The sequence below is a fragment of the Atta colombica genome, unplaced genomic scaffold, assembly GCF_001594045.1.
Source record: "Atta colombica isolate Treedump-2 unplaced genomic scaffold, Acol1.0 scaffold83, whole genome shotgun sequence".
Lineage (NCBI taxonomy): Eukaryota > Metazoa > Arthropoda > Insecta > Hymenoptera > Formicidae > Atta > Atta colombica.
Genome location: NW_017259576.1, coordinates 1,268,441 through 1,290,617, shown reverse-complemented (window position 1 = coordinate 1,290,617; position 22,177 = coordinate 1,268,441). Strand labels below are relative to the sequence as shown.

The following is a 22,177-nucleotide window of genomic DNA, read 5'->3' as shown; positions in this document are numbered from 1 at the left end:
GAGAGAGAGAGAGAGAGAGAGAGAGAGAGAGAGAGAGAGAGAGAGAGAGACAGAGAGAGAGAAAAAGGAATATTACATGTGAAATATTAAATTTTAATTGGAACAAGACTCTCGATTGCATAAAGTGATTGTAGCTCGTTTATTACGATTCGATGACATTTATTTATTTATTACGGAAATAATTATGAAATCGCTGTATAAAAGTTTAAATAAAAAAGTTTCCAAAGAGTCGCTTTGTTAAAATTGTTTCTCTTACATTATTTTGTCTTCCAGCGAGGTTCTATTTTTCCACGTGTTTTATAAATCGTTTTAGTCTATTAAATTTAAGCTTATAAAAGAATTGGGAAACAACGGCTCTTTACAATTTTGAGATTTTAAAAGATGTATAGAAAAATTCATACTTACGTAAGTAATTGCTTTCAAATATTTAAAAAATTCATATTCCGCAAATTTATTATAAAAGTTCATCACAAACATCAAATTTATTCAAAATATACATTCTGAATCCTATAATAAATTTATATAATCCTTCAATTAAGATTATTAAATTAAAACAAATTGCTTATTACATAAAATCGTTTCTTCGATCAGTCTTATAACATTCTTTAAAAGAAAATAAATTCTTGTTTTGAATATATAATGAGTATTTTAAGAATTTGTAATAAGTATATTTTAGTATTTATTATCAAATTCTTTATTAAAAATAATCATTACTTAAAAGTGAATTGAGTAATCATTTTCTTAACAATAGAATGATATTTTTCTGTATGATGTAACTTATCCTTCGGGGAATTTTAGACTCAGAACAGGTGTCAAAAGGTACAAGATATTTTCAAGATATCTCGCTGTCGAATTATAGATGACGAATATCTCGAAAGGATTAAAGTGACTCCGACAGACTCGCACGCCGGTGTCGCGACGCCGTTTTTGGTCTCGCCTTCTCGTGAAGGTTCGCCGGCGCGAGTGGCGCAGCTGGTCTCGCGTCTTCTTGGTCGTTCGGGGGCGATCAATAGACCGGGTGGCGGTGGAGGACGGTAGTTGTCCGGGCAGTGGCGAGTTAACCACCCCGGCGTCACATTTCTATTATCTAACAACAATCTCCGGTATCACGTCTCCATTATCTGGAAACGATCCCCGGCGAGATCCCACATACCTATATCCGTCACGAAGATAAGAGGTGGAGTTATCTTCGAGCTGTCATTATGACTTGAATCGTCATGACACTCCTCATTTCGGAGATGCGCATATGAGATCTGTAAATGTGTCGATTATCTTTCACATTATTTGAAGATCATACTTGATAATCTTTGAGATTAATCTTTTCAACGTCATTACGCGATTATGAGAAGCAATCCTTCGTGGAGAATTCTTCAATAAATTACTTTTGCAATATTTTATTCGTTCTTACACGAGAGATTACTCTCTACTATTACTGGTACATTTTTATATCATACGTTATATATGATATGAAAGTGCATTTGTGATACATCGTGTAAAATGTAAAAGTATGCAAATGTAAAATTTAAAAGTACGTATCTTACACGCAACAACGATAGTAAACATAAACGAGTCTTTTAAATCTTTTGATAATTGAGGGAAAAAAGAGATAGCCGCCCAGATGTACCACCAATATGTAAATCTCTTCAACCATGTGACGTGCGTAAACTACGACGGTGTACGCGTGCGAGTCTTTGTTGTAAAGTAACAAGTTTGTTCATTGGCGCCGTTTAATTTACGGCCCTGCCCGCGGGCTCGTCGGGTCGCGAGGTGCGAGCTCCGATTGGTCGGCAACGATTTCGCGGGTTCGACGAGTCGCGCGTCGCGCGTGCGATCGCGCCGCCAATCGAGCAGCCTTCCTCCGCTTCCGCCGTCAGTTCAGTCGGTGGCGACGCGTCGCCGTGTTCTCGTGTTGTGTATTTATATATGTGTCTTTTGCTGTCACTTAGTCCCATCGTCGTCGAGCCACCCCCTTAGTACCCTTCAATCGTCCCAGTCCCTCGCCATTCCCGCTGTGACATCATTCGCATCATTTGACGTCATTGTTTAACTCTTTTATCGGTAATTTAGGCCGCCCGCCTTTTTTGTGCTCTCAAAAGCTCACGTTCCTTCCTCTTAATCGAATTGACATGAACTCGTACAGTATAAAAGTAAATGCATGAATGTTTGTTAATTGATTGCAACGCGTAGGTATGAGTTTTATGTATATTTCTTTGTTTTCTTTGATGTTGAGATTTAAAACAATTCTTGAGTTTACATCGTCGCGATACTGTTACTTCTGTGAGAAGTAAGGCTATACTCTTTACAATTTTGAAAAAGGATCGTAATAAACATAATACGATAATGTACATTAATTTATTGTTGTAAAAATAATTTATATCTGAAGAGATTATATTTACTAAGATTTTTTTTAAGTCTTTCTCCTCGTAATTTATTATTAACTACAATAATCTGCTTCACATTTCATTTATTGTCACTTAAACTTTATTTTTTATTAAATTAACAATTTTATTTTGATTAATAATAATTTTAGCGTTTTATTTCTGAAAATGTTATATATAATATGTACTATATACGTAAGTTATTTTTTATTAAATTATTTTTTTATCTACAATTAAAATGATTTAATAGAAAACTGTTTTTAAAGTACTGTTTTAAAAGTAAAAAAAATCAAATTCATTCACTGAAATTCGCGTGCAGAAGCTACACAAATTGAAGAACTCCCTTTGCAATTTTTCGCGCTTCGAGTGAAGCAACGAATGAATTTAGCGATTAAAGGAATTACCGTTCGCAGTGAACGTAATCGTAAATTTCTCCGAATTGGAGTGACGGAGTAACACACATATTCTCGTGTCCCGATTCCGTGTATCTCACTTCCGCCAAGCGAACTTTAATCGGGACACGGGAAAGATGTAAAAACCCGAAAGTAACTCCGGAAACTGCGCCGTGCGTTGATGTCCGACGTTATCATCGACATCTACCGCTCGCACAGAGTAAGCTTGCATTTACACGGAATTCGCAGAACGGCGATTAAAATTTGCAATTTTGTGGGTGGATGTATCTTATACGTGTTTGTGTGTGTGTGTGTGTGTGTGTGGGTATGTGTTTACAGGAACGCTTGTAGTTTCATGAATACGAATTTTGTAGCGAGTCGATCTGTACCGCGTAATTTCCGCTGCTAATTTCGCACGCAGGGGCTGACTCGCATATAAATAAACATTTTGCGTACCGTTTTGTTGCTTCTGTCTGGATGCGAGAACGCAGTTGCTTCCTATCGTGAATTATTCTGAAAATCAACGGTATTGACGATCTTCATAAAGCAATATTTTTCACACAAAATTAGGAATAATGATAGATGATGGAGAACGAATTAAAATGTGATATCTTTGAAGTATTAAATTATAACGAAATGTCTTTTTGTTCAAATTTTGTACAAATAATAATGTACTTGAGATATGCAGTAATATTTTTAAGAAACACTTGCCTCAGAATATGATATATAATTTTAAATGAAGGAAATAAAATAAAAATATTGAAATTATATGATAACTTATATGACTGTTGACAATGTAATTAACAATTCTTGATTTGCATTGGAAATATGTGTGAACATTAATTCATTATTCAATGCTGCACGCAATTATTATTTCGTTTGGCAAATCATTTATGTACCAAGGCCATATTCACCTGTATAATATATTTGCATAAATAGGTATTGTTTACTAAACGCATTGATAAAAACCCAGTTACGCAAGCTTAAATAAAACTTTTAAATTAAACCTTTTATATTTTAGACATGGATTTATATTGTCCGCGTTGATTATTAATGGCTACTTTTAACTATGATTAAGCACCGGAACTACGAATATTTCCGGTACAGTAAACATTTGCGTCAAAAAGGATGCGATATTTACATATCGCTTGTGATACGATCGACGTGGTTAATGTTCACCACAACGCGAATCCTGCAATCAAGACGAGCTATCAAAGAACTTAATTAATCAAAAGAAAGCAGCAGCGCATAACTTGGATATAATAATAGTTCTCGGTACCTATTAATTTTCTTCATTTTTTATATATTTTTTTAAATAAACGAGTTGTAATTAAAGTCGCATGCCTCATTCTCAATTCTAAATTATCTTTTAATTACGCAACCCAGTTGAAAGAACACACTTTTGTTACACGATTGTTTCATCGGCAGTATTTATCAATATGTCGATATTATTGTAGAATTGTCATGAAGTACGACGCTTGTCGTACTTCATGACAATTCTACAATAATAAATACAATAATAAAATTCGTAAGAATATAGAATACACTGAGAAAAATGTTTGATTGAAAATGGACGAAATGGAAAATTTTGATTATATCAATCAGAATTCTGGATTATCTTATAATTAATATTCTATTATATATTGTAAGATTTAATTAGGAAATTCTGATTCATCTATTTTCAATCAGAATTTCAATTAATCCAACTAATCATTTTTCTCGGTATAGATAATAGAAGATAAATTATTGATAGAAGATAAATTATTGATAATACTTTTGAATACTTTTTTTCAAGGAAATTTATGGGTTATCTCCGTAATATCTTAAATATCTATATCATCGAGTGCCAATGAACATTACAGTTTACTTCATCAGTGGGAGAAATATCAGGTTGCTTCTCGCTCTGATGAAGTTTCACTGCAATGTTCATGAAACGTTGGCATTTAAATGATGTATCAAGGCAACTCGTAGACCGCGTAATTTCCTTGAAAAAGAAATTATTTTCTTTCGTATTTGCTTTTTATTTTTCCCTTTACTGATTTACTTTCCGTCGGTGCTTTCTTCCAAGTGGGTTCTACTATCCTGAAGATTGCATCAAGATCGTTATTATGTGATATGAGCGCATGAAATCGGAGGATTCTCGAATACTATCCGAAGCAATCGTAGCACTCTACTTTAAATTCAGACCGATGTAACGCGATATGAAGGTATCTTCTTTCTTCCATTGCAGAAGATTATACTTGACGACGCAAAATGGAGACATCATTCGTGATCTTCGGCGCAAAAAACCTCTCGAGATATCGTGAAAATGTCGAACGTGGCGGCGTCCAGTATATCTGAAGAGAAGATGCACTTTGCGAAGATGCACGGGTGATACAGGACAGGCTCCGACAAAATGTTGATCAAGGAGTATCGCATACCGTTGCCTCTCACGGTAGAGGAGTATCGAATCGCTCAGCTGTACATGATAGCGGTAATTATCGCAATTAGCCAGTGTCGCATCGACACACACAGTAAACTGTGTGCGAGTGATGATTACTTGTTTCAAAAACTTTATATATCTATGAACCGTATCGTAAGTTCATCACGAGCATCAGGAAAGTTATTTAAAATATATTCTAAATCCTTGGGTTTAATACTTTGGTCGAGATTATTAAATTAAAACAAATTTGATTTGCTTATTATATAAAATCACTTTTTCAATCAATTTTATAATATTCTTAAAAAAAATTCTTTTGAGTTGTATGTTAATAAGTTTTTAAAATTAATAATAATTATATTTTAAGAGATTATTATCAAGAAAATATTCTTTGTTAAAGATAATCGTTAAAAGAAAGGTAAATTAAGTAGATAATTATTCATCTTAACAATAGAATGATGTTTTTCTGTGTGCATGTTTCGCAAGAAAGGAGCAGCGCGATTTAATTCCGATTTATCATTAATTGAGATTTATATTTCGCACGCTTTATACGAATCTATAAACATTTACTTTATACGAAAACTAGACGTGAATTACAGAGAGTTTATTTTAGATGGAACCGTAAATCCCTGATTTCTGTTTTTAGAAGTTTGATTTATTCTGACTTGTCTATTTTCTGCTGAGTTTATTTGTGTATGTTTGATTTCATGATGCAAACTCATATCGAATATTAGTTGTCAATTATTATTAATGCATATTAGCCGTAATGAATTGTATATTACTGGTCAATACTGATTGTAATGTGAATTAATTTCTCTCATAAAACGCATTATTATATTGAAATGCTCGCTATCCGATATCGTTGACGTTACATTACATTTTTTTGTTTTTTGTAATTATCTATTTTACATGTGCGTCTATCTTATCCTTTTTCTTTCTTTCTTTTTTGTTCTATTTGCGTCCTATACTGCGAATATGCCTGTTCAAAAGCGGTTGTTCTTTCATCGATAAAAGATAAGGATAAAGATGTTATGGTCTACGATGAATGCTCTTTAAATCAATAACCGTTCGCTCTGTGTAACTCGTGCAGAAAAAATCTCGGGAGGAGAGCAAGGGTGCCGGTAGCGGCGTAGAGATAATCGAGAATGAGCCATACAGCAATGGACCAGGCGGTAACGGGCAGTACACACACAAAATCTATCACGTGGGCAGTCATCTGCCGGGCTGGTTCAAAAGTCTCTTGCCCAAGTCGGCATTGATCGCCAAGGAGGAAGCATGGAACGCCTATCCATACACCAAGACCCGCTACACATGCCCGTTCGTGGGAAAGTTCTCCGTCGAGATCGAAACTTACTACTTTCCAGATGACGGCCACCAGGAAAATGTTTTCAATCTCACCGGCAGTGATTACAGGAACAGGATCGTGGGTAAAGAGGAGATTAGACTAGATTAGAAATGACGCGGAATGATGTGCCATTTAACAGCGATGTTAAGAATTCTGATTGAATCTAAAAACAAAAATAACGTGAATTTTGTTAAAAAAAATGTTCGTCGTAACAATGGGACGAATTTCGCAATATTTTTCAAATAGATTTCTCGAAACTATATTCGTAATTTGTGTACGATTTTGTGTATTACTATAGATGAATGCTCATCATTTGTTACTGTTTGTTTGAATTCGGATCAGTTAACACGTTCCATGCTGCGTGGGTCATCGGGTTTTCCATTCACGCTATTTGACCTTTTGGCTATAAAAGAAACGAAATTATAAAAGAATTTTTGTATCGTGCGTGGGTAATTACGATATATGATGCAATATTGGTATTTTAAGCTTTTTTCTTTATAATAATAATTTTTGTACTGTTTTATAAAATACATATTATTGATATTATTTAATTATGATAAACATAAATAGAAATAAAATAATTATGATAAACAGAAATAAAACTAAACGCGGCATGAAATGTTTTAATTAAATTTTCCGAGTATTAAGAAGATTTTTTTTACCATTGCTCTAATAAGGCAATAAATGATTGTTGACTTTAATAATTAAGAAATAACACGATGTCACATTTACTTCGATTGACTCCGCGATAATCTATTCCCAAGACATAATCGACATTGTCAAGGATCAGCCGTATGGGGCCGACTATGTGAAGGAGGAGGACCCCAAGCTGTACATGTCAGAAAAAACCGGAAGGGGCCCGCTGGAGGATACATGGCTGGAAGATTATTGGGCCGATGTAGAAGTATACATCTTTCATTTTTCTCATTCTTTTTCTATTTTTTTTTTAAATATTTTTACACCTATCCGCTGAAGTAGTTTCACCGTTGATACATTAGCGATTCTCTCGCTAGGGAAAGCAACAGCCAACGCCATCGGGAAAGTCACTAATGTGCGCGTACAAGCTATGCCGAGTAGAGTTCCATTATTGGGGCATGCAAACGAAATTAGAAAAGTTCATACATGACGTAGGTTAGTACCGTTACGTGCTCACCTCTTTGCCCTATCTTACCCTTTGGATGCTGGGTATTTTGACATTTTTATCTGGAGCGGAATCGTTTCTTCTTCATCGAGTCAGATTTGGGAAGATTATTTCTTAGAAATGAGATTGGTCTTTCTGACAATTCTGAGATCTGAAAGATATCGCATGCTCTTTTTTCTTTGTAACATAGAACTGAAAATGTAACATAGAACAAAATTGGAAAAACTTCAACCTTGCCAATTAAGTATATGTTTCTCCTTCAACGCGAAGAATTCACACGTTCGGTACATCGAATGCCTTTGTAAGAAGTTGTGCATTTTGTCGGAATTAACAAGTCAAAAAGAATTTCTTCAACATTGTGCGAGTGTAGAAACATTTTGAATTTGTATAGAATGGTATTTAAAGTTAAATTAATTTAAGGAAGCAAACAGTTATAAAAGCTAGAGTACAAAGTAACTATTTACTAAAAAAAAATAACTACTGAAAGAAATTTGCACTCTGAAGCATTCTACATTTTAATTTATGTATTTATAAATTTTTCGCTTTTCTATGAATAATGACACTTTGATTTGATTTCGTCAAATTTAATGTGATATCAATTTTTATGCAAAGAGCCCGGCAGCTAAAGGGTTAACTCTTTCGATCATGAATATCATTGTTTAAAAATCTTTTAATTTATATTACTTTAAATTAAAAATTAATCGCAAATTGCTATATTTAAGTATTCCTAAAGAAAAAGTTAATTCAAATGTATTGGAATAATCTATTATCAAATCTATTATCTTACTCTTATTACTTTAATTTAGATAATTTAGTTTATATTTACTTACTGATCAAAGTCGAAGCATCCGAGAAATAAAAATAGATTTTTATTTCTCTATAAACACTTATTATCTCGTTTCGAGTTAACAGAATTATAATTTATTTCATTATCAATTTGTGCTATTATTTTTATATTCGCGATATCGGGCATTGCCATTTGCCGATACTGGAATAGCTTTTTCCTTTCTGTAACATACAAGAGGTCGTGATCGAAAGGGTTAATTTTAACCGGTGCACCCGGTCGGCCGTGCGTGAGACGTATTAAGGTCGATTCCAGCTCTGCGGAAGACAATGGTGCGGGCGCACAGGCAGGCCTGGGCTTGGCAGGACGAGTGGAATGGTCTGACGATGGAAGATATCAGGGAGATCGAGCGACAGACGCAATTGGCGCTGCAACGGAAGATGGGTCTCGGTGACTCAGAGGATGAGCTCGAGGACGGCGAGACTCGGAAAGTGAGCTCGACGGCGACAACGACGACAACCATGTCGATCACAACGACGACAGCGGCGAACGCAACGATGACGTCGGAGGAGTCGGCAGTAGCCAAGACATTGGCGGCCACCCTGGGTAGCATCGAGAAGAACGAAGAGGTGCAAAGTCCGCCGTCCGTCAGGAAGCCATCCGACATTCCCATTATCAATACAGCGGCCAGTTCCGAGGGTGAGATTAGTCCCGAAGATTCGCCGATCGATTTGGATGAGATCAAGTAAGATTATTTCACTCTATTTGCTTCACGCAGAATTTCGACAGTTATGCCGATGAATTTATACCTTCTATCACACAAAAGATTTTATTTTCAAAAAGATTTAATTGACTTTCGCTAAATCGTACAATTATTATTAGTGAAAAGATAATTTTTCCTGAAACAAACAACGAATTAAAGATGCAAAACAAATTTCTCATTTGATTATTTATTATATATGATAGCTTTTCAAGAAAATGATTTTGTATAACTATGAAAACATTATTCTACGTACTTATTTAATATTTTTGTATCTATTGACTAAGGTATGTAATTTATGATAGAATTTGCTTATCATCATTATGTATACCAGGTAATATTCATTGGTCGATGTTCATTGTTTATATTTAGGACTGTTTCATAAGTTTTAATTGTAAGATGTCATAACCAATTACAGAGTCGTATTAACATCTTAAAAAATAAAATGGTCTGGAAATAAGAACCTATGAATACCGCTATTTATTCTCTTAAAATGATAAGATAATAGCAAATAATTGTGTCTATAATTGTAACGTTAGTAATTTGTAATTTTGACTGAAACTAACTATCATAAAGAACTAAATAAGGAACTGGATAAAATTCTAGAAGATAACAGAATAATATGATAATAATAATATTATTAATGCAGATACGATTTATTAGATTCCATTTTTAACATATGATTGAATTAAGACATTATTGACTGGATTTTGCAGAAATTAATGATCTGTGACTGATTATTTTTCGTACAAACATATAAAATTTAATTTGTAATGTATCAAAGACTTGGAAAAAACAAATTACAATAAAAAGTAAAGGATAAATACAATCATAAATACTATAATGATCATATAATGATCAATACTATAAATGATCAATTTTAAGTTCTAACAATATAATTATAATTAAATTCTGAATATACAAATGAGAGAACTTGTCACCAGTCAGTAATGTTTGATAACAAAAGACGAGCTAATACGTTTTCGATCGATAATATATTAACAAATTAATTGACTTAAAAGTGAACTGCGTTGTAGAAATGCGGCCGGTGAAAAGAAGAAGTGGACAAAGAACAACATGCCCTTGCATTCGCCAAATACGAATAAGAACTTTGACATCCAGCTCGCAAATTGGAGGCTGGAAAGCATCGTCAGGGAGTCCGAATCCGGCAGCGACGACGAATTCTTCGATTGTCAGGGTAAGACTATTACGACGCATGCGTATGTATAGCATGTCTGTAATAATCTAGAAAAAAAACGCATTAACACGACTCATAATAAATAATAGCAAGATGATAATTCTGTGACACGCTGCTTTCCACACATAATGTATACATAATGAATCTTAATAAATCAATAAAAGATTTAACAATAAGATGACATTATAAATGTAGAATCTGATTAGTTTAAGAAAAAAAAAATTATTTAAAATGAACGGAATATTTTAAAGAATTTAAAAAGCTATTGAATATCAATTAGTTATTAATGTCAAATTAATTAACATAGAATAAATAATAATTAACAGTTGAGAAAATTTTCCAGGAAATATTGCGAATTCTTCAGACGTTATGTTATTTAAAGATATCTGACATTCTGTATTTAAGATATGTATAGTATAATTATGTATACGTATAATTTCTCTTGGGATAAAGAGAACATTTTCTGTAATCTGATGATATTGATACTGATAAGTCTTATAAGGATGTTCTTTGTTAATTCTTATGAATCATGCGAAAGAAGTGTGTCTTGCAATAATGCATTGATAACTCAAGTAGAAACAACATCAGCATGTACTGCGTTTTTATGTGTATCCTCTTTGTTTTTTATGTCGCACCCCCATACTGCAGCTGGGTTCATTATACCTGTTATACGCAAAGGTAGGACACGTAGAGTGATTAAGTAATAAGCGAGATAAGTTATGAAGGAAAAAGGAAGAAAAGGAAGGAAAAGAAAGAAAAAGAAAGAGAACTGTCACACATATGTCATTTCTATAAAACTAAAGAATGGCCTTAAAATACGCGTAGATGCTGTAGACAATACGATATATCGAGCTGTTTGACACATACAATATTTGCATCTTTTAGCGTGACATGCGACTAAGATTAGACTCGAGCATGAAATTCCGTGAAAAGCTCACATGCGGCATGCAGCAGCATGGCTATACGTAGAAAAGAGATTTAACAGATTAAGTGTTACAACACATTTTCGTGTTAAACGAAAATTAATTCGTTTTGCTTACGTTAGATAGATTTTCACATAGATATTGTATTAGATGAAGTAATATATGCGAAACGATTTCAATATGATCTAGAATTTGAATAATCTATATAATTGCAATTAAATTTTTATTTATATCGTAAATTATTAGGCAAATATTGTTAAAATTGTTGTTGTTTATGAGATCATATTCTTTGAAACATTATATTTTATATTTTATCTTTTGATTCATATATTATTGCAAGTCCTGTTTCAAAACATATATGATTAATCTTGGAAAAAGGCACATTGCATAAGCAGTGTTAACGTTTCTGATTACACAGAGGACTTTGAAGATAGCTCTTCATTAGCTAAATGGAGTTCTTTGGATCTTCTAGCAGAAGGGGAGGATACGAGCGTGCGGACACCATCTGCGACAAACGAGCAAGGTTAATAATACGTATTTAAAAAAATATCCTTATAGCATAAATGTAATAAATATTATTAAGCTTGTGTCGTATTATTTATCATCTAAGTAATTATTTTCATTTTCGAAATATATGGTAAAACGTAGAACAAATTTAAATTATTAAATTTTTCTTCGTTCTTTTACCGCGGAGAATAACAATGGGGATGCTTTTTCTTTTCTAGAGGATACAATATTTTCACCTTCTTATCTGCAACGTATCACTAACGAACGAAGCAGTAAGAGATTGCAGATCAGCACGTCGGCCAGCATCGATGTGTCATGTCCAGCATCTCCTCAACATTCTCCTACACATCAACCGTGCAAAATTACTGTTTTAATTATTGTGATACACGGCGGCAGTGTTTTAGGTAAGTACGAACTCTTTTGTTTTTTTTTTGTATAATTTACAAACTATTAATTTTTCTTAATTTATGAAAATTATAGATTTTTATTTTATGTATAATTATATTAGCTTCTTTACTATGTGACTGTTTAGTTGTGGAATTTTTATTTTCCATATATTTCTTTATTTTATTTATGTGAAAAAAATTAATCAAGAAGATTACGATATATATATATAACATATATTGATTCAGAATTATTTTTGTGTTTCAGATGCGAATGTCGATTTAACGGCAAAAAAATCAGATATAACGACATTCCGCGGAGCTTTTGAATCCATTATGAGACAGCATTATCCTAGCATGGTTGGCCACGTATCCATTAAATTCGTTGCCTGTCCTTCCATTTGCACTGAAGGCTTGGGCATTTTGTCAAGGTAATATCATTTGCATTTATCTTTTGCATTTAAATCATTTGTGATGTTAGTATAATTTGGGATGTTAGTATAATTTTATAATTTCGTTGCGTAGCCTGAGTCCATACAGCTTTGACATGTCGCCTTCGTGCATGGACGCTCCGCAAGTGACGCACGATACCATTCCGATTGGCGCGATTCCGCTTCTAGCAAGCTCGAGTTCTGAATATCAGGATACAGTATCGCGTGTGGTGATGAGTGCCAACCAAGTATACCACGATTTCATTAAGAGCGACGAGGGTAAAGGTTTCAGCGGACAGATATGCTTTGTGAGCGACTCAGTAGGATCGATCTTGACCTATGATGCTCTGTGCAAAGCGACACAGCACTCGAGACACAGCAGCGAAAACAGCATTCTGGAGGGTACCGGTCAGCAGGGCAATGACAATAGTGGAAACGAAGATGGCAAGCATCTGTCTGCGCCATCTCCTCGAAGAAGGTCTTCTGGCACGAAGTGAGCACAAAAATTATATTAATAATCTCTCGATAAATATAGCTAAGAAAAAAAGGCAAAAAAGAAAACTAGTTCAGCACGATCCCTTGTCAATTTAATTATTAGATATAATACATTGTATGTCAATAGAATTGACTCATAATTATGAAAATCTTAATTGATTTTTATTAACATGTCATTTGCAGTGACAACAAGTTGGACTTCGAAGTGGGTGACTTTTTTATGTTCGGTAGTCCGCTTGCATTAGTCCTCGCTTACAGAAAGATCACCGCATCGAGCGACAGAAATAGTTTCATACCCAGACCGTTAGTCAATCAAGTATACAATCTATTTCATCCTACAGAACCTGTGGCTGCGAGATTAGAACCCTTAATCTCAGCGAGATTTTCCTTAATTGCGCCGGTTAATATTGCTGAATATGGAAAGTATCCGCTCGGCAACGGCCAACCTTATCACTTGCGTAAGTATATTAAGATTGTAAATATAGAATTATGCAAATATAGGAATGGAAGTTACATTTTTCAAGATTTGTGGCAAAATTAGGAAAAAAATTTTAACGCAATTATAAATTTAATTTTAGTGGAGACTATCCAGACTAACCCGCAGCTGTACGCTGATGGCTTGAACGTTCCCAATTTTCAAATGTCGCATTTAAGAAGATTATCTGATATATCACTTCAAAGTACAATGTCAGGCATTATCGATAATGTTCCTTTACAGGCAGTGTCTGCCCGTAAGTAGAAATTATTTATTATATTGTTTGCTGTATCTACGATTCAAAGACTTATCTAGAACCTCAAAATCAATTCCAAGATTAAATTTGTGATAGTTATTCTACGTAAGCAATTTTTTTTATTTAAAAAGTGAATTATTGTGTATAATATTAAGTATATTGAAATAATCTGACACGTTTATTATCTCATTTCAGTGATGCAAAAGTGGTGGGGTACCAAAAGACTAGATTATGCCCTCTATTGTCCAGAAGGTCTCACTAATTTTCCTACGAATGCCTTGCCGCATATCTTCCACGCTAGTTATTGGGAGTCTCCGGATGTGATCGCGTTTATTTTGAGGCAATTGGGCAGAGTCGATGCACCATTGCTTGGCAACGAGGAAAAAGATCTCACTTGCTTCCGTCCAGGTCAACCCAGAGAAAAATGGAATAAAAAACGTACCTCCGTTAAAATTAAGGTTTATTCTTTTATTAATTTAAATTTAATTTTTAATCTTTTAATTATTTTAAAATTCTTTAGTTGTATTGCTTACATTGACATATTTCAGAATGTTGCTGCCAATCACAGAGCGAATGATGTCATCGTGAGGGAAGGTGTACCACAAATATTAATCGCTAGGTTTATGTACAGTCCTATTGATATGATAACTTTAACAGGTATAAAATTTTAAAAAATTGTCTAAAACTAATCTTTGTAAATCTTTCAGTATCAAATTCTAGTGTTTAATTTATAACTTACTTATAAATTTATCATAATAATAATAAATAATAATTTTAAAATTTATTATTAATATTAATTTTATGTTGAAATGTTCAATCGTTGAAAATGTGACATTAAATGTAAACAGAAAATATTATATTTATCATTACGTCGCAGGTGAGAAAGTTGATATCCATATTATGAAAAACGCACCGGCAGGCGAGTGGACATACCTTTCTACCGAGGTAACTGATAAGAATGGTAGAATAATTTACAAAATACCAGATGACAAAATGCTAGGTTACGGGCTTTATCCAATAAAGATGATTGTAAGGTAATGTATTTTTCTTTAAAATAGATATTAATATAAATTGTAATTCATGGCTTAAAGTTGTAATCAATAATTATAAATTATAATCGATACACTAGTCGAGGAAGATTGAAATTAATATTTCACATTACACTTAGATAGCCAAATATCTGCAGTTTTCTAACAGACTGTCAGCAGGTTCAAACAGAAAATGACGGCAGTGTGTCATCAACTGCGTCGGCATTAGGCTTGTGTTCTGTTAACTGTCGCCTGTCGACATAATGTGAAAGCAAATTGTTGGCAGAAACTGAACAGATCCTGCCGACATTATCTGACGTTTGCAGATTCTTTACATTTTTTTCTAACAGTCAACAGTATTATGTACATCTAATTCTGTTGTCATTTTGTTGGCATAGCGTGTAGCAGACATTTAAAAAATCTGCTTTCTACAAACTTGGCTATCTGGGAATGAAAATTAGAATGAATCAATGAAAAACAATTAAAAGATGTAATTGATATAAATTAGCTCTTTAATTTAGCGAGAGAAATTGAACTTTTTTAATCCGAATGCGTGTTTACGTTTTAGAGGAGATCATACATCTGTAGATTTTTTCGTGGCTGTGATACCGCCGAGAACTGAATGTGTGGTTTTTAGCATAGATGGTTCTTTTGCCGCCAGTAAGTCTGTGAGTGGTAAAGATCCGAAAGTCTGGGCTGGTGCCGTCGATGTTGTGAGGTAATGCATCATAAAAAATAAATCAAGACGAATTCTGCGAATTGCGTTTATCATTTTATTTTTGTGAAATGCAAAAATATTAAAAAAAAATTTTTATAACAAAGCTTTTTTACTGAATGTATATATAAAGTGCTTGTAGTTGATGATTAAATCTTTATTATTATTCAACTTGATTTCTATACAACATTAAGAAATAATTTTATAAGTATTTTTTGTAATATCTTTTATTTCAATATTTTGTAATAACAATAAATTGACTTATTTAAACAAAAAGATGTCATATCGTTGTATCTATAAATCAACTATAAATCAACTATAAAAATATATATTTTGACAAATTTATATTTTTCTTTTTTAAAAAGATAACTTTTTTAAAAAGAACATTATTAAATAAAGCTCTCCATTATTTCTTGTAGACATTGGCAGGAACTGGGTTACCTCATAATTTATATTACCGCGAGACCCGATATGCAGCAACAGACAGTAGTTTCCTGGCTGTCGCAGCATAATTTTCCTCACGGTCTCGTTTCATTCGCCGACGGCCTGTCCAGGGATCCGCTCGCCCACAAAGCCGCCTATTTGAATAAGCTTGTGAAGGTTTGTGCGAAGCTTGCTAGGATTATGTATAGTTAGCATATATAACTAATAATAGATACTAGCTAAATCAATTAAATATTCATGAGGGATCAATTTTCTCAGACAGTGAATATCTTTATTTTCTAATTAATAAATAAATCTACAAATGAATTATTATTGAATTTAATTTAATTTTTTAAAAATAAATTTGTAACGATAGGGAACTGATTTATTGTTATGCAGATAGATATTGACAACCGATAAAAATATATTCTATAATGTACCGTTACAAGTATATCCGTTATCAATTTATTAAATTTAAAATTAAGAAAGTATACTAATTTTCTTTTTTTACATCTTGGAACGAATATAAGTTAAATTATGATCAATTTGTTCCATATTTCTTTAATCTACACGATACAATTTTGACACTGAATTAATAATGGATCAATTGGATGTAGGAGCACGGTATGATAATCCATCAGGCGTATGGCAGCGAGAAAGATATTAACGTGTACATGGCGGTAAGTCTCAAACCGAGCCAGATCTTCATCATCGGCAAAGTATCCAAGAAGCATCAAGCTATGGCGACAATACTGTACGATGGATATGCCGCTCATTTGAGCACACTGCAGGCGCACGGAGGTTCGCGCCCTGCTCAGGGCAACGCGCGCATGGTGATTCCCAGAGGTCAGTTTGTCTTACCAGGACAGAATGCATCTCTGCGACGACGAAGGTAAGTTTTTCTAATGATACATTCCAGCAATATTGTAACAAATGATTTTCCCACGCTTCGCAAGGATTAAATATCTTTTTTGTCAGATTCTGTTGTCATTCGTTACGCTGAAAACGTTGTAGTTATGTATTTACTGCAATGATTGTTCCGGAATCAATTGCACCTGTGATTGTGGCTGTTAAACTCCCGATTAAGATTACCAATCACTTCTGCTTATTCTGACGACACTTAATTTTTTATTATAATTTTTTTTCTTCACAGTAATGTAGATATCAGAAAGCTTTTCTGTAATGTCTCTGTCGGATATTCTGTTAAAAATATCAGTTTATAATAAATAATAATTCAATTCATTTTTTTTTACATAAAATAGCTACAACTATAATTAGAAGTAGAGAGGGGGAAAAAATTCTATTGATCTTCAAAAACGAAGAATTATTCGTTAACATTGATGCAACTGACTTTCGAAATTACAAGGGAAAGATGCAGTCTCAGCATCTTTGCGGGAGCGAGTTTATCCTTTCAACCCTCTGTTGCCCAATTGCTTGAAATTGTTTTTCAAACACAATTATTTTGTTTTATTTCTTTTGCTACAGAAACAATCATTAAATTAATTGCTAATTTGAATTGGTTCAATAATGATAATCGGTCATGAAAATTCAAGAAGCTGATCTGATGAACTTTTCAACTTTCTTCCAGAAGATATGCATTTTGGAAGATCAATGCACAACAAACATGTACATCGTTGCTGCGATTATATTAAAATTAAAGTATTCAATATGATAACAGATATGATAAAAACGAAAAAAAAAAGAATAAATTTTGACATTTTCCCCGCTAATTTGACACAGATTGCTTTCTATGTATCTTTATTGCGGTCAGGCAAGAAAGGGTTGAGAAAGGACACCCTGTGCGACTTTCGCGCGTGGGATTGCCATAGCTGTTTGGCTAATGGCAAAGTGTGTGTGTGTGTGTGTGTGTCCTTTGCGTGTGTGAAAACGAGCACCGGCTATGTTCCAGTAACGACACAGCGGTGAACTCCCCGGCGCACAACAGCGTCTACTTAAAGCGGAAAACCTACCTTACTCACATCTAACACACGCCTATAATCTACGTACAATTTACTTATTCACATTGGTAACTATCTAATAACCATCTACTGCTTACTCATCGTCATAGGCGCCGATGGCGTGCGATAATCTTCTCCAGTTTATATCAGCCAATTGAATACTTTTATTTAGTTTAACTTGCTTGCTCCACAATGTTAGTGTCTTTGAAAAGCCTCCTCGTTGCAATTTTTATAGGAAAATTGCAATACAACTCCTTCATCCAACCATTATTTCTTCATTCTGGAGAATCGGGCTGTTTTAAGACTATTGAATTTCACTCAATTAACTTGAATTATTTAACAAAATATTTGATCCAATTTGGGTATGCGTCGGCGCCTATGCCCTCCGCTTTTCCCCAAATCTTTGTCGTAGATTCTGCAGCGTGATCGTTTATTGGTAAAAAGATTATATACAGGATTGTATTATCTTTTCACAGAAAGTGTGCTTGTAACAATCGCAGAAATTGGCAACGACTTACATTAAGATATACATATCTTACATCTATTATGACGATGTCTGTATAGACATTTAAACAGCATGATTGTAGCTGTCATGTATGAGAAAGGATGTTGAACGAGGAAGAGGAATAATTGAATTATAGAACATTCGATTGTGAAAACTGACGCGATTATCGCGATTATCATGTCAGATCAACGTTTTGTAATCAATCCACACTGCTTCGTTCTCCCCTTATCTCCTATCGGATCTTTTTACCATTAAAGCGCGCTGCACCGTCCACGTCCCTATGCTGTCTAGTCAGTAAAGTGGAGACCCACCGATCGAATTTCGCTGACCAATCTCTTGATTGCAGGTACCTGCTATGAGGATATGTCGCATTGTCTCAGCGTAGTTAAATATTACTTCTCTGTCTCTATCTCTCACTCGGCGAAAAGCTGTTGTCGCCATACCTACGCTCGAACTCATTGTTTGCCTATCGGCTAGTACACAATGTCCAGGATCTGTGGTTAATCCGCTCTATGACCGCTCGCTAGATACGCCCGGGAAATAGAGTCGTTTTCGTAATCCTTCTCGAAACGAACCGGTCTCACTTTAGCGACGAAGGTAAACCGCCGTCTCACGTTCCGCTTGAAACTTGTTAGATGAGTGTTTTATGTCACAAAATGCTAGATCCACCACCTAGACTACTTCATGTTTTATATGTCTCTCAATTGTGGATTCTGACTTAAGGAAAGATCTTAATCCTAATTTGAGTTGAGTTCAGAACTTATATGTGATTGGAAGACACATGTTTTCAATGAATAATTAATATCCTTTTTCAATTGAATAAAAATATCTTTGATGTAAATAATTATTTGAATATGGAATAAGTTTTTAATTTATTCTAATGATTCATCGTGATATAATTAATTATTTTATTTAGTTTCATTAACATAATTAAATATATAATAATAAAAATTTAATTAATGATGTGTACATATATATTTATGATATAATTAATGGAATTTTAGAATATCCATTAAAAATGTATGTAATTTTTTTAATAAATATTAAAATTACAGTCTTTTCTTAAAAGATATAATTTAGGAGTTGAAAAAAATGGAAAGTCTTATTTTATAATAAGAAGTTATAAGTTGTGAATCTCCAAAATATTTCGATTTAATCGAGAGACTATTGTTCATGTATAATTTGGAAAGAAAAACACGACAGAAAAATATTTATCAGAATTTACATAGCAATCAAATAAGCCAATGGGATTTTGATTAGATTTTAATATGCATATTAAAAGAAAGAAATCAAATGATTTTGTCAGATGAACGATTTCCTTGGTGGTAGATCAGGCTGAATCGTTGCTTGTGTGAAAAGACCACAGACAGCACGAATGGAGATGCGATAGATTTACAGAAGACACATCAGTGCACGATTTTCATATATGTGAATGTGCAAGTTCCGAGAACTCATGGATATACCGTGTGATCTCTGTTTTAATTAGAGATAAACGCTGCCCTTCTCACCTGATCATGCATATTCCGCTGTGCCAATCATGATACATGTGTGCTAACGATCTCGTCGCTCTGAGCGGTTCTGGTTCGTTCATAATATTGCATTCCATAGGTGGCGGAATCATGGGACAAACGATAGCATACACTAACGAGAAAGCGGTATCAAGAATTACCGAAAAAAAAGACTAACCGAAATGTAAGATCAGACTCCAGGCAGCTCCTAATAAGATCTCTTTTTTCTTGGCGTGCTTGTAGAAACGAATCAATCAATTAATTAGAGAATTCTATATGCCCCGCGAATTATGTATTTTACTATGCAGCTACTTTTTTGCTATATTATCTCCATAGAGAGAGAAATCGTTTTGCCCTTTTCGCTTATCTACTTATGATTCTTTCCATAGTACTGGCAGCAAGTGCGAAAAAGTATGAAGACTCGATGAGTTTATGATATATCAACTATATAATATATAGCATTTTTATACTAATTTCTGTTTAACTTACTAAATTATTCCGCAGATGCTGACACATCATGCATCTGTGATCACAATAGAAAAAAAAATCTGCATTTATGATGGAAGCAGAAGAATCAAAATCTATTATATATAAGAAATTAATTTGTAATTAAGAATATAAGGAACTATAAGATTATAATTTTTTTATAGTTGCAATTGTCTGCCAGAGCTATGTTATTTTAAGATCGAATAATAAAAGCTTGGACAAGTACAGAATCGTCTCGCTTAGTTGAATGCTTAGTGCTACGATCCCCCACGTCATTCAAGGACGATAAGATTTAAATAATTGTTTCGCTGTCATCCGCAGGGCGGACAGGTGTCTTCCGTCTACATATCTGATTCATTATTCATTAACGCTTCACAGATATGTCACGCTTTTCCAGCAATACAATACCAATGTAAAACACGCCGCTTTTCCACTGCGCTGTTTTCATTCATCCGCTTTCAATGGCGATCTATTTCACTCGCAAGCGAGTTAAATTACGAAGCACACTATTCTATATAGGATGCAGAATAAAATATATAAAAAGAATATAGGGTGATGTCTCTAGAGTTTTTCAGATAATATTCTCTCTATATTTAAATTTAAATTGAAACTTTAATGAGTCAACATAAATATTAAGAACTACAAGATTTTAATAGTTCTTGAGAGAAATCTGAATGGATATAAAATGGATATTCAATTAATTTCCAATTTATATACTCTTTTATTTATTATTAAGATTATTAAGATTGTTAAGATTGTTAAGTTGTTAAGTTTAATTATTGAAGATTTAATTAGTGAAATATTTCATATTGAAAAAAATCAAAGCTGTAAATCAAAGCTATAACTTCTGATGAATTTTTACTGAGGAAAATTTTACTTCAAACTCGTCAAAAAATTCATTATTTTATATATTTTTTGTGCATCTTGTAAATATGTTTTGATGTTATCTATATGTATATGATATTGAGAAATGATATGTATATACTACGTTACAGCAAGAATGAATAATGTGCTGATGCAAATTAAATTATTAATCGTTTTCAGCCTAAATGTTATAGAGATGGGAGTAAATTATTGTGTATTATTGTGCTTTCCATGCGAACACGATAAACGAATAAAAAAGACGTATCATTGCTGCTTCTTGCACTCGTCGCACAGCACAGAAGCAGATTGTTTGTTTGGAATATATTGTTTGGAAAATAATAATTATTCCAGTTAATAAGTTTACGTCCAATTAATAAGTTTACTGGATTATCATCCATTTTTAATCCACTTTTAAATCCATTAATTTCTAGTTGCTTTTTGATTATACATACGCTATTTTTATCACATTCATATAATATAGATAAAACTTGTTCTTTAAAAATTATTAAAGAGGCTTCTGTTTCCAGGATTGATTTACAATTCATTTGTCACACAATTGATACATTTTAATTAGTGCGAATAGTCGAGAATGCCATATATACGATATCTATCTCGCAGTAATTATTCTATTTCGCGTGTTGTCAATCGTGTTGATTCGAATGACAATACGTTGAAATGTACCGACAATAAATCATTCATCAAGATAACTTTGGGACGCTTAGATCCTTTCTTTCCAGTATAATGCTAAAATTATAAGAGTAAAATTTACAAATTCCGATAGAAGATTTGAAAAATGCATCTTT

General features: G+C 33.4%; 1 protein-coding gene across 8 annotated transcripts in view; it reads left to right on the top strand.

Moving 5' to 3' along the window:
• LOC108693013 (protein retinal degeneration B) overlaps positions 1-22,177 on the top strand; it is a 33,628-nt gene that overhangs the window by 10,935 nt on the left and 516 nt on the right. The window contains exons 2-20 of one of the 8 annotated variants that reach the window (XM_018201647.1): positions 5,001-5,243; positions 6,280-6,616; positions 7,299-7,438; positions 7,548-7,665; positions 8,775-9,204; positions 10,257-10,417; positions 11,066-11,095; positions 11,816-11,863; positions 12,066-12,251; positions 12,499-12,661; positions 12,756-13,154; positions 13,340-13,614; positions 13,735-13,887; positions 14,083-14,345; positions 14,436-14,544; positions 14,765-14,921; positions 15,484-15,633; positions 16,050-16,230; positions 16,671-16,945. In XM_018201647.1, the coding sequence (XP_018057136.1) occupies positions 5,166-5,243; positions 6,280-6,616; positions 7,299-7,438; positions 7,548-7,665; positions 8,775-9,204; positions 10,257-10,417; positions 11,066-11,095; positions 11,816-11,863; positions 12,066-12,251; positions 12,499-12,661; positions 12,756-13,154; positions 13,340-13,614; positions 13,735-13,887; positions 14,083-14,345; positions 14,436-14,544; positions 14,765-14,921; positions 15,484-15,633; positions 16,050-16,230; positions 16,671-16,945 (3,653 nt within the window). In that variant the 5' untranslated portion in view covers positions 5,001-5,165. Of the gene's footprint in view, positions 1-1,886; positions 1,914-2,098; positions 2,148-3,988; positions 4,046-5,000; positions 5,244-6,279; positions 6,617-7,298; positions 7,439-7,547; positions 7,666-8,774; positions 9,205-10,256; positions 10,418-11,065; positions 11,096-11,758; positions 11,864-12,065; positions 12,252-12,498; positions 12,662-12,755; positions 13,155-13,339; positions 13,615-13,734; positions 13,888-14,082; positions 14,346-14,435; positions 14,545-14,764; positions 14,922-15,483; positions 15,634-16,049; positions 16,231-16,670; positions 16,946-17,962; positions 18,040-20,124; positions 20,209-22,177 lie in introns of those variants that run through there. The other 7 variants (XM_018201650.1, XM_018201649.1, XM_018201646.1 and 4 more) reach the window with 7 other exon arrangements.